We start from the raw sequence: 13215 nt of genomic DNA, 5'->3' as shown, positions 1-13215 counted from the left end.
AACATTCTGTGCATGTATGGTACAGGATAAACTGACTCGGTCTTACTCGTCCGTGGGCACAAACACACAGTTACCTCCAGCAGATAAGCAGCAAGAATGTAGATGTGCTAGGCGTTTTTGCAGTCTCAATCAAGAATAATTTTTAATGGTATACTGATAAAAGCTGCTGCTATTCTGATTTTGTTTATTCTGTTTAAGAGGGACGTAAAATACAAAGAAGTTCCTTAAAAAAAATCTTCATTGTCCTTTCATAGCAGATGTGGGTATGGCTTGGTTAATTGCGTTAATGTGATGATTTGGCATGCATAGTTATATGCAGAAGTAAAACTGTAAAGAATATATTCAAATACCCTGTTATGGATATTCAGCAAATTATATGTCCACAGTTGCTATGGCAAGCATCAAAAGGAAACAATTCAGACAGTTATAATAACTATAATGACAATGTTGGAACCCCATTTCTTTTGAATTGTTTGCACAAAGTTGCTCCATGATTTAGAAGCAAGGAACGCTAAGTGTCCTTACAAAAAAAATTCTTAAAAGTGTGAATAGAGATGTTTTAAAAGCCTCATGACGACAGAAATTAAATGTTTTTGCTTTTTCCTCTCTCCACCTACAGTAGCAAAAGCTGGTTTTTCCTAGGGAAAAAAAAATTTAACCAAGTCAACACGTTAGCATAAATCCAATGCTACTTCACTGTATTTGAAGCACAACTGCCAGCTGGCTAATGGAAATTTATACCAGACAAAATCAAAACACAATGCCAGAGCCTAAGCCACTTTAATGGACCTTGGAGGAAAGATGCTTTTGCTGGGCAAAGCCTCAGTAAGTTTTTGTAGATATTTAAGCCAGCAGTCCTAACACTAAACATTGTATTCACCTGTCTAACCAAAAACAACAGCAAAAATGCTTTTTTCCTCTACAATGGCACTGAGTCCAGGTGAAAATTAAGCATCCAACAGGGCAATTTGCAAGGCTGGAGCCCCGTTTATTCTGGTACGACTTCAAACAGCTTCAGAAGTGACTTACATGGGTGCCAACCTTGAGCATTTTGCTGCTGCCAGCAATGCCAGGGAAGAATGCCTGCCGTGCCACGTGCTGAGGCACACTGCTGCTACAAGCCCAGTTGTGTCTTCCTCTGTTGTCCTTGGAGCTTCATTTCTCCACTAGAACAGGGCAGATTCTGTTGTCACTCTGCTGCGCTACAGACACCCTAAGCACCCTGGTAGTGCTAAGAAAGTAACTGTTTTGCTGTAATATACACTCGTAAACCAGTTAGAGGAGAAAAAACTAAAATATGAGGTAAATTAAGGCTTCCAACTAAGGGGATTTACCAGCAAGTCACCATAAAATTCAGATAATTTATTTTTTCAATTCTGCTGCAACTTTCTCCAGTTCTTCTGGACTAGCTATTAGAAATTATGTCTCAAAGATTAAAGAAAATGTCTATTGACCATTATATCAAATCCTAATTTTAGCCAGAAAAAAAGAAAAGAATAATTAGGCTGTGATTTACTCTGGTAGTCAACTTACATTAACAATTTTTCCCCGTTTATGTAATTCTGGCAAAATCAAATAATATATACAATGCTCATAAATGCCGGGCTAGATTTAATAAAGACAATTTCCTACAGTATATTCAGAACATTTCTCTTTGATTTCTGTTATAATAAGACAATCAAGTTATTTAGTTTAAGGGAGAAATATGACTGTCATCCATGGTGGCTTCAGTTATAATTTTAGGGCAGTCTTCACTAAGGTGCACGGAAGCATTATTTATTTATTTATTTTAAAGCTGTCAGCATCCTGGAACAAGCTGTATGCACTGGCTGCTACTGTTTGGGAACGTTTTTCCTGCCACATCTAAAACCGCAGCTTCTTATTGCCTAAGATGCAAGACTAAAGAGTAAATCCTACAATCAGTATAGCAACACTATCCTGCGTTTTGCTGGGACACAACTAGCAGTGAATAAACAGACTCTGGCTTGGGACTGGCCAGGAAATGCTGCTAGACAAATGTGGCAGCGTCAGCTCATTGCACCAAGAGTGTGAACAGAAACCCGTGCAGTAACCAATATTACTAGAGGAAAAGGACAGGACATTTTCCACAACTCATATTTTATCTTCAACATGTACAAGATGCTGTAATCTTCAAGTTAATTCGCTATCAGATCCTAGTAACAGCTGAAGCAAATATAATGAGAAAGTATGTTAAGTCTAAGATCCCTAAAGGTATGTTCCTAAATTTCTGTTCCTACTTTTAAACAAATACCTTTTCCAGGATACTTAACTCCTCGGAAATTGGACTGCTGCCTGTATTAACTGAATAAAAATGGATTTAGGACCCAAACTTTAGTCACCAAGGTACGAAAACGTCAGCCTCAGGCACCGAAAACAGACAAATGAGTAATGGAAGACGACAAACAAAAGAACTGAAGAAAGAGAAAATTGATGATGGGAGCAGAGAGGCAGAAGGTGTTCAAAGCCACGTAGATTCAGGAACTGAAAGCCGGAGGGAAAGTCAAATTTAACTGAGTCAGTCTGCTCCCAGGGAACTTCTGATGGCAGCGCTGCCCTTTGCCCAAAAAACTGTCCTGGAGTTACCAAACAAGTCTCCATTCACACACAATGCCCTTAATAATGTGCTTTAACATTTGGTTAGGCCCAAAGTGGTCAGGTAGTTGGACCTGATGATCCTTGCAGATCCCTTCCAACCGAACTATTCCATTCTAACATGGAAACATCAACAGACAACAACTCAAGGTTTTCAGTTAAAAAGCATTATTGCTGAAATCTTTATCTCAAATCTTCAAGAGACTCAACCAAGACTGGGATTCTGCCATGCTGTAAATCCACAATGAGAAGGAACTTCCAATTATAATAAATGTTTATTTATGAATAGATCATTATTTATGAATAGCTAAACCAAATGGAAGCATAATTCCAGTATCACAAACTAGAATCAATTGCGATCTGCTTACAGCGGTACTATGGCAGTGCAGCCCTTCAAATCATCTCTTGGGTGCCTGTCCAGTACCTCATTACACAAAACCTTTCTTCTCTGTCATTAAGAATATGACATAGTTCCTCTAAAGAAAAATGATTTAGTATTTTCTCATTAGTTTTACCTATAGAGCAGAGTTTTCATTCTAGATTTGACTAAATCTTGTCTTTATAATTAAAACAGTTCTTTCCAATATGACCCATGAGAGTTACAAAGAATGTGAAATATATACAAGCAGTACTCAAAAGATGTAGAAATAACTAGTCCTTACTTAGATGGTTTCATTTGTGAGTTCTTGATTTTGCTCTGAACCACCTCCCTTGGTAGCAGAGAGAAAATTAAGATGTAAAGGACTAAAGAATGCAGAAGAACCCTATTATTCAACAATACAATTTGCTGCTGATTTTCAGTTGCTAAGACAGGTACGTCAATTACCTATAGAATCCAGAGCGTTAAATACGAAGTATTTCAGCCTTGGACAGCACGAAGGCAAAACGAGGAACGTGAACCTGTCAGAACTGCAGAACTGTAGGCAAGGACAGAATATCCCTACACAGATTACTGTTTTTATTGAACCATAAACTGAAATAAGATCCTTATGAAGTGTCACTTTCAGCGTTAAGTGAAATGCATTATTTTTTGGCAGCATCAGTCTATATTTATCTGAAGGGCTATTTGTCGGGAAATTAATGCACAGTATCTCCCAAAAATATAAGTTAGCATAACCTCATCTGAATGTTTACATGAAGTACATGAACTTTTCTTCATCCTCGCTTACTTCCATGAAAAGCCTGACACGCACATTTTACAAGTTGCTCCAATTAACCACAACACTTTCATTCTCATTGTGCCGAAAAGACCAACGCTGAGCAACACTACTGCACTACCCAAGGATTAGATACATACTGCCAACTCACCTAGAGTAACCACAAAACGAAGCTTAAAATAACTTCCACTGATTCCTTAGAAGGGGAGACAGGTTCAAAATTAGCAAGAGCTCCTAAACAAAAGGATTATGCATAAAATTACTTTTTAAACTGGTAACAGAACTATTAATATTAGAATTAGCTTTTATACTTGGAATGACATCTTTCAACTTCCATCTTTAATTAAAAGGTAGAACCCGTGACCGAGTGCTGCACAATTTAAACTTCCTGCTTTAAAAATAAGGAACTTTAGAAAAATATTAAAACTAGAAGTTCATCTTTCTGTATGATAGCTAAGTGATCAAAATCAACTGAAAATACAAAAACTAAACAGATCTTAGTCACGGTGATTAGTACAGTATTAATGAAATTGGGTAGTCACCTGGATCACAATCCTGAAGGGCACATTTCTGAAACGGATCTGCAAGTCTCCTTATGAATTTAAGTACAGCCCAAGGACTGCAGTTACTTCTGCTGCATTCAGCATTAAACCCTTACAGTTAAGGTCAAAATCTGGGGGATGAAATCATGCTCTTAACCTCAAGTGTCCACCACAACCCAAACACGGGTGTTTCACATGAGCAATACAAAGGCATAACTGCCAGCATGCAGTGGTTATTTGGAAACCACCTAAGCACGCTGCATAAGGTGGAAGGCCTGCTGGAAGCACCAAGTACGAGACTATTAAGCCACTTTACCACCACAGATTTCAAGATGGACTGAGAAGGACGTGCTGAGCTCTCCTTCCTTTGCTGAGTCTGCAGCTGAACACTACCTGCTCTGTGCTCGAGCTCTGCCAGTGCTGTGGGCTGTGTGTCATGCAGACAAGCATCGCGTCTCTCTGATTTTAAGAACGGATGTAATTTTACCCCAACTCTTTACCTTGGAGTCAGGCAGAAAACATTTTGGACTTTTTACATGAAGCAAGCCCTAAAAGGCATAAAAGAAAGGTTATGCTGCTGTATAGACCAAAAGCATTTAATTAATCCCAACATGTTCAGTTCTTTGGGAAAACATGGCACAGCAGAACCTCATCCTTATTGAACTAGACTCTCGGAGTCGCTGTACCTCAGTGACAGCTTTTCCTCCACAGATTTTCAGAGGAGCCACATAGGTACTTCCACTAAAAATATGTTTTCTATGGGCAATGGTGATTAAGAAATGCTGAGAATACAGTTCCTCCTTCACCAACAACAGCTGGTGTGATGGCATTTCGAGAAATATGTCCAAGAGCATCAGTTGGAGTTCTTAACATTTTCCTGCTTGTGCACTAATTCTACGAAAGCCCTTATTTACTAAACTATTATAAACAACTCATTAGCCACACCAATGCTGTAAAGCAAGTAGGGCATGAGGGGTAGATATCCACCACCTACCACAGGAAAAGCTGCATTATCTGTCTGTAAAAATACCTCATTTATTTTCTGCCAGTCAGTTACCAGCTTTTATTCTAGGAGTAGCATCTTCAGTTAGGATGAGTATGGATGGAGGCAGACAAATAACATTGCAGATATTAATATACTCAGAGTGATTTCACAGAATCAAAATTTCAACTTAAAATGTTTTCAGCAGTGATACAGATAGCTTACTTGCACAAAGGGTGCTTGTATGGTTCATAGCAAGTTTGTCAAAAGCATAAGATTGTCTATGGTTCATTTGAGGAATTAATCTCTATTAGTCAAACGTATCTATAGTTTCTAAGAGGAAAATCCCACGCAAAAGCGAAGAACCCACACAAAAGCAAAAATCCATGGAGCCCCACTTTTTAGTAATAACTGTAGTAACAGCCACTGATACGTAAGTCCTTACTAGAAGGCACTGATGGGCCCGTGGAATATTCTATTCCAAACTGAGTATTTCAAAGATATAGGAATTCTACCTGCTCCTCCTCCAACCGTCTTGTCTTTGACATTGATGGCGAGGTCTTCAAATACAATGACTAAGAGATTTTGTCTGACAAACCACTTACAGAAGAGGAACGATACTGAACTTCAAGATCAAAGTATGAGCGAGTCACGTTCCTTTCTTGTGTGCTTGCAAGACATGGGCTAAACATTAACATAGTATTAGGCACTTGGAAAAGCTCCACCTGCATTTGAGTAAAAGAATTTGCATCAAGTGATAAGGCAAGGCCACGCAACCCTGAACTGCTGGATGCAATTCTCTCTTAGATAAGTGCCCTCCTTTACTAGCTTGGGAGCTTTGTCTATCAGACCATGTCACCTGAATGACTAACAGCACACTAACTCCCACTGCTGTGATCTCTCTCCAACTCCAGCAAGCTAAGCGTTAGCAGGAGAGTGAGCAAAATAGAATACATATTTCCCAGTGCTCTCCTGCAATTGAAAACCTGAATGCTGACAAGACTGAGGGGGAAAAAAACACACAGGCTAGTCTAGGAGGCAACTGTCTATCTTCAGGGTCATATAAAATACCATGTGCTGGAAAAAAGAAGCAGCAGCAAGGAATTGGCAACATCAGAAGCATAATGCCCGCAGAAGCGATTATTCTGATGCCAAATCTGGTCCTATCTGAGCTTTCCAGCCACTGCTGAGTTAACAGCACGTGCAGCAAGGCCGGAGCTGGCAGAGATGATGCTGAACACAGCTAGAGGCCACTAGACACCTTAAAGCAACAGTGCCAAGCATCTTCCTTGGGCTAAAGTTTAATGGCATGAATAGTGAAATTATCTGCATAGAGTGCTCTTTGTCAGAGCCACAGTGAGAACAGTGAGAAACAACTCCCCGTGCCTTGTTTTTCCCATTGCCACAGACTGCTCCCATGCAGGACTCGTGGGGTGCTGTGGTCCGCAACCGAGCCATGCTGGATGGACTCCAGGGGCCAGAACAGTGAGCAGGAGGAAAAGGGAACAGCCAGAAATCACGGCCCTGGGGAACCAGCACAACCGTACGGACACAGCTCCTTGCCAACACCGAGCATGCTCCAGGTTTAGCAGGCTCGCGGTGAAGAGTTTCAGATCTCAGAGAGTGTAGCAGATTTACATCACAGTTTATACACACAGCCTAATAACATACCGACAGCCTTAACATACACATGCAGAAGAAGGAACAGAGCTATCAGATCTGCCAAAATATGGATTGACAACAACAACAATTTGCCAGTTCGCATTGTAAGTATGCCTGAATTTTCAACTCTGAAGTTATTATATTAAAAATTAGATCATGTATTTTAACTATATGATAGCTTATGCATGTTATGACCATTTTAAAAAATAACGTACTTCATATATTCTTTACACAGCATTTCAAACATGGGTTACATTTCCCAAACTGCATAGGACAAAATAGCACATTTTCACTAAATGAACTGAAACTGGTATTGTTCCTCCCCTGTGACACCACATTGGCTAAACATAACAAGGATATTAGCACTTCCTGCAGCATCCAGAGCATCTCCTTAACATGACAAAAATGGTAAAGTATTTTAACTAAATAGAGGGAAAAATAAACCACAATGCTGAGCCCAAATAACATTCTCGTTGACACAGTAGAAGACTTCTTCTCAGAGAATTGCTCTGCTAGAGGTAAGTTGGTGACTGACTTTGGAGAGGGAAGAGCTGGTAAGGAATACAGGCTTTCCGCTTCCAGCTACAGTCACAGCTCAAAATCCAGAGTACTACGAGTGGAAAATGGTATCTAAGTAATTCCTGCGTTTTTTACCTTCAAAGTATAAAAGGCAGGCTTTCTATCAAGCTCTACACGTTCTGAAAACAACTTCTTGCAGATGAAAGCAATGCCCTAACACCAAGCTCTGTCCCCATGCCAGGTTCTCAACACACTTGGCTGAAATGATCCAAAGGTACTGAAAGCACTGGTTTAAGCTATGCTGCTGCAGGAAACTCACTCTAATGGGAAACAACAAGGTGTCAGAGGACAACAAAAAAACATCTCCCTTGCCAGACACCCAGTGTGCATATGGAATTATTGGATTTTTCAAAAGATTTTCTAGCAATACGAAGCTTGAAGAAATAATATCTGACACTGTCAAAATTGCACTAAAGATCTTCAAGAAAGGCTGTGTGTGATGTTCAAAAGCCTTAATCCTGCGCTGCACAATGCTCTGTGACAGGCCATGTCTTGACTGGAAACAGCTTAAACACATAAAAATTACAACTGGCATCAACACATACTATAGCAAATTCCTCCTTGATTTTTATTTTGAAGAAATTTCCAGCAGAATAGGTCTGTTATTTATATATCAAGCATTCACACATCATTCTGCTGCTTGTACTGTGAAGATCTTCTGCTTGCCACAGAAATGCCCTTCTGTCCCATGTACTTGCTGCCAGGAAGAGCTGAGAGGCAGGGGACAACAAACATAATTGCTACAAACCTGGAACGTTTTCAATGAAAATGTTTGCATTTGACTTTTTGAGGAAAGTCTCAAGTCAGGCTTCCACAAACAAGAATGAAAATATCTCAGGGAGAGCTACACTACTAATGAAGATTTTCTTGCTTCCTGTCAGCTGTTTCAGCCATTTCTGCTGCCATTAGATGAAAGTAACCAAGGCCTTTCTACTGCACGTCTCTGTGCAGGTGTGATTAAAGCTGCTTCTTACTTCCCAAAGTTCCTAAGTGGACTACCACGCCTCAGTCACAGAGAGCGTTCCTCAGAATGAAAGAACCAACAAGTGATTCCCTTGGGCATCTCAACAGCATTAAACACAAAATGCAGTAAAATACATGAGAGAAACAAAGTTATTTAGTCCTCATGAAGGCAACTTGTTTGCAATGCATTTTGAACATTTTAACTGTAGTTATCTGCCCAGGCTTTAGTCGTAAGTTGGTACAGCCAATCCCTGCACTCAACTGCCACATTAGGAGAACAGCACTAACGGATGCAAATTAACTGGTTGGGTTCATCTCATTTCTTTGTTCTTATCATAAAATATTGCAGCAGACAACCTAGGATGATTGCTAGACTAATTTTGTAGCGTCAGCTGCAGGTCAGGGTGAGACAGGTGCTGGATCTGCAAGCGCGTGTGTGCAGGGACACATATGCAAGTGTGACAGAAGCTTGTCGGTACAGAACAATGCAGCTTTGGGGAAGGCCTGAGCATATAAAAAGTAGGTCAGGAGTGAGAGGTGTCACTAAGACTTTATGCAAAACTGAGGAAGAGGAGGGAATTCAGAAAATTCAGTTACAATTTGAAGGGATGTGTCATTGCCTCGTGGGGGAAGGTAACACATGGCTCCAAAATGCACTCAATTAGCTGTTCCTTTTACCTTTTTGTTCTACCCAGCATTTCTTCAAGAGCACTGTCATCTCTGGCTTTGGCATCCTACTCATCATCTACGAATTCATGTTGCCGTTTCCTTCCTGAAAGGAAAAAGTCCCATCGTCAGTCATTTGCTACACACAGGAAAGGACAAATTTGACACTGTTTTTGCCACTGTTTGAGTTTAAAGATCACTGGTCCTTGAGCAGATAGTACTGCAAGTTACGTTCTCAGCTACAGTGCCATTCATCCAAAATTCTTTGATCAGTCTGTGTTGACTCTAGAAACTTACCCCAAATTTACCTGTAAGCAGCTGAAAAGCAGCATCTCAGACCTGCCTGGAAGGAAGGAACAGGGCAATGACTCACCCAGAGTAAAAAAAAACTCCCAGAAACAAGAGAAACTGGTGCCAAGCAAATGTCTTTATTTTATAATATTCTGAAAGTGTTAATTTATATGAAACAGAAGCAATACAACACTGAGAAAACACACTTATTGTTAGGAAAGTCTCCATTTCAAATCACACAAGCCAAATTAAAAATAAAACTAAACACAAGTGTACAAAGAGGAGACAAAAAAATCAATTTTCTCAAAGAGATAACATGAGGGACTCCCTCAGGGGTTGGCAAATTCTGGAAGAGAGAAAGAGATTATATTTTATGGGAAGAGATTCAATAACCATTCTTTTCCCATAAAGCTAGTGATGGAGGATTGTCACTGCTCCATAGACACACCGTGCACATTTCAGGACAACAGCAACAGAAAATCAATAGCATCTTTTATACGTGAAAAGACATTATCTCTATGGACTCCTAATACTAACAAATGGGACCAAAGCAGACCTTTACTAAAATTTAGTAGTCACCATTAATCTAACTGATAAGAGAGAGGTACAATGCCAGTCTAGATCTTCAAACGCTTTGTATATTTTGTGTGTGTGTTTGTTTTGTGTTTTTTTTTTTTTTTTTAAGAAATAACTCTGAATGAAGCTTCACCCTTCACTGAAGCCAAAGAGCCCCCAGTTCACACTACATTAAAAGTCTAACAATGTTGAACCCTGCCTCTGTTACACGAAATCCCCACTGGCATACATTTCCTCTCTGGCTGATGGCTGTAATCAGTAGGAGCTTTATCAGGTGGTAATTTGACAGCTTTGACAAACTCAGCTCAATTTATGGCATCTTCTAGATTTCCCCTCCACTGACCTAAGATAGAACTGAAGTTAATATTAGCAAAACCACTTTGAGTGGGGGCAATTTTCCAACGATGACTACGTGATTCTCGTTACTAAGAAAACCTGCTAACCAAGGCCTCCTCACCTGCACTCGTCACTCTCACAAGACTAAGGAAGATGGTTCCCCACCCAGCCCACCAACTTAGATAAAACATTCACTAGATGGAAGGTCACCGTTGGTATCTCTGGCTCTAAAGCAGCAGAAGTGAATCAGTTCTCCTGGAAGACCTCTGATCCTTGTAGCAAAGTCATTAGCATCCCAGAGAAACTTGTGTGGATGTTTCCCTTAGCTTAAAAAAAAAAATTAGCTCCAATAACAATTTCCCATAAAGGGACATTCAAAGTTCACTGCCCTCTTTTTCTCCATGCAGGACTGTTCATTGGTGTCCAAGCTCAGAAACATGGGGACTTCAAACACCCTTCAAACACTTCCACACAGACCACACAAGTCCTCGTGAAGGACCTTCCCAAAGACCCTTTTGAGCACCTGACTTTACCACTGCTTACCCAGAACAAACACCTAACCCTGGCTTACGACCTTAAGCTAAGGACAGCAATGGTCAGCATCATACCTTTCTAGGTACAGGCTCAATCTCTTCTGAACAAAGTGCATACTTTATAGGCAGAAAATAAACTATCTAGGATATTAAAGCTCGGAGGCGGTGAATAACAATGAGCGTTCCTTTAATTTGAATGGTCTGGTCTAAAAAGGAACCAAAGCAATTATGTCTGAGGGAGGAAGGTACCAATAGATTGTGACCTTTGGAAAATACAAGAACTGTATCAAGAAACTAGTAAGGCTACTCGCGATTTACAAAAGGAACATGCTAAACACACTGGAGCAGGAGCCACAGCATCACATATCTGATAGCACACGGGCTTGCTAAATCCAGGATCTGATTTCTGGGATCTGCTGCTCTCATCACAAAGACTGCATCCCACATGGCACCACAACGCCTTCTTATGCGGTGTCAGGAAGCTGCAAGTAGCGCCATGGGCAAGGGAAACACGACACCCTGAGCCAGAACTTGGCACAAATAAGTACTTATTTTTTCTGCAAAATTGCTTTTTTGCTATAGAAGTAACTTTTCCTCTACTGTAATTCAAGGTTTTAAAGAGCTCTCTCCACATGCTTAGAAAGCACAGTTCATATTTAGCTCGCTAAAGTCATCTTTCTCTCTCCCTATATGTCCCTGCCAAGATGTGACATCTGTGGACCATTCCCAAATAATTCCCCTCAATCATCTGTGATGCACGCAAAACAGTGGCCAGAGCTGGCAATGAGCAGCTGTGTCTTTTAGGAAAGTGTTAGATCAATCTGGTAAGGGGCAAGTCTCCCAGTAACTTTGCCACTAACATCCCTAAGGACTGCACAACTCCCAGATCACGTTAGAAAAAGAGCGCAGCTATGACAGGACCAAAATCCATGGGAAAGAGGACGTTGCCATGGCGATTTACATCCTCAGAACTCGAGTCTTCTTTGTATTTTTGCATAGACTCAACTTCTAAACCACGTGGGAAAAAAAAGAATCTACCAGGTGGGTTCATTCAGGAAAAGCATGCTGCCAGGTGATTCCCCTGCAGAACCGACGCGTTTCAACGTGGCTTCTGAGAAAGTGAGCTTTTGCAGACCTTGTTCTAAGCACTGTATCTCAGCTACCGTGAGCGCTGAGGAACTTCTGTAACACGATCAACGCTTCCTTGCTAACTACCTTAGCTCAGAAGAACTTGTTAAGCATCTGTGCAGAACTTTGGAATGGGAAAACAGTTTTAGCTTCATACTAGCCTGTACTGGTGTTAATAAGAGGCCTTCCAAAAGCTCCTCAAGCAGGGAAGGGCTCTAGAGTCACTCCATGATCACACGAGCATCAAATACAGCCGTGGGCAGCACCCCACCAAGAGCAGCAAAGCTCCCACGCTTCTTCCCGGCCACCCCATCACGGCGGAGACGCCAACAAACGCCAACGCTGCCCGCGGCGATGCCTCACAAGGAGGCGCGGCGCACGGCACCCCCCAGAAGCCCTGCCCAACGCCGCGCTCTGCTCCCCGGGCTCGGGGGTCGCTGCCCCCTTCCACCTCGCTGCCGGTAACACCGCGCGGGTGCCCCCCGGCGGCTGGCCCGGCACCGAAGCTCTCGGGAGGGCGGCGCGGCACGGGGCTGCTCGCCCCGCCGCCAGCCGTGGCAGCCCCGCGGGCCCGAGGGGAGCCGCCGCGGACCGGCACCGACACAGCGGCGCGGAGAGCTGCCGGCTGCCCGCCCCGTCCCAGCCGCCCCCCACCTCTCGCTCCCCTCAGCGCCCCGGGCGAGCGGCGGACCCGGCCCCACGGCGCGGCGCTGCTCGGACGCCGGCCGGCCCCGCGCGCCGCGGGCGGACGGACGGGATGAGGCGCCGGGGCCGCCGAGCCACCCGCGGGGCCGGGCGAAGGCGGCGGGGGAGCGGCCCCGCGGCGGCCTCACGGCCGCCGGCCCCTCGGGGAGCGGGGTCCCGGGCGCGGGCCGACAGCGGCGGCGCCGCGCGGGCACGGGGCCGGCTGCTGAGGGGAGCGGGCCCGGCCCGCGGCACCGGGGGGACGGAGCGAGCGCGGGGGGAGACGCCTCACGTGCAGGGCAGCGCCGCCTGCCCCGCGCGGCTCGGAGCGCGCGACCGGGGCCGGGGCCAAGCCCAGCCCGCGCCGCGCCGAGCACTCACCGCGGAGCCCTCGCCCGCCGCCGCCCGCCGCGCCTCACGGCTCCCCGGGGCGGGGCCTGGCCGCGCCTGCGCACTCGGCCCGGCCGCCCGCCGCCCCCGGGCGCACGCGCGGGCACGGGGCG

At 43.6% G+C, this 13215-nt stretch overlaps 1 protein-coding gene across 6 annotated transcripts in view; it reads right to left on the bottom strand.

Annotated features, from left to right (window-relative positions):
- CAMTA1 (calmodulin binding transcription activator 1) overlaps positions 1-13187 on the bottom strand; it is a 376339-nt gene extending 363152 nt beyond the window's left edge. For all 6 annotated transcript variants that reach the window (XM_066982026.1, XM_066982030.1, XM_066982029.1 and 3 more), the window contains exons 1-2: positions 13094-13187; positions 9177-9270 (exon numbers count right to left, since the gene is read on the bottom strand). In XM_066982026.1, the coding sequence (XP_066838127.1) occupies positions 9177-9243 (67 nt within the window). In that variant the 5' untranslated portion in view covers positions 9244-9270; positions 13094-13187. The remainder of the gene's footprint in view (positions 1-9176; positions 9271-13093) is intronic.
- Positions 13188-13215: the final 28 nt, after the last annotated feature.

Source organism: Anser cygnoides, chromosome 23 (genome assembly GCF_040182565.1).
Source record: "Anser cygnoides isolate HZ-2024a breed goose chromosome 23, Taihu_goose_T2T_genome, whole genome shotgun sequence".
NCBI lineage: Eukaryota > Metazoa > Chordata > Aves > Anseriformes > Anatidae > Anser > Anser cygnoides.
The sequence above is the reverse complement of the archived record's forward strand: the minus strand, read 5'-3'. Positions and strand labels throughout refer to the sequence as shown.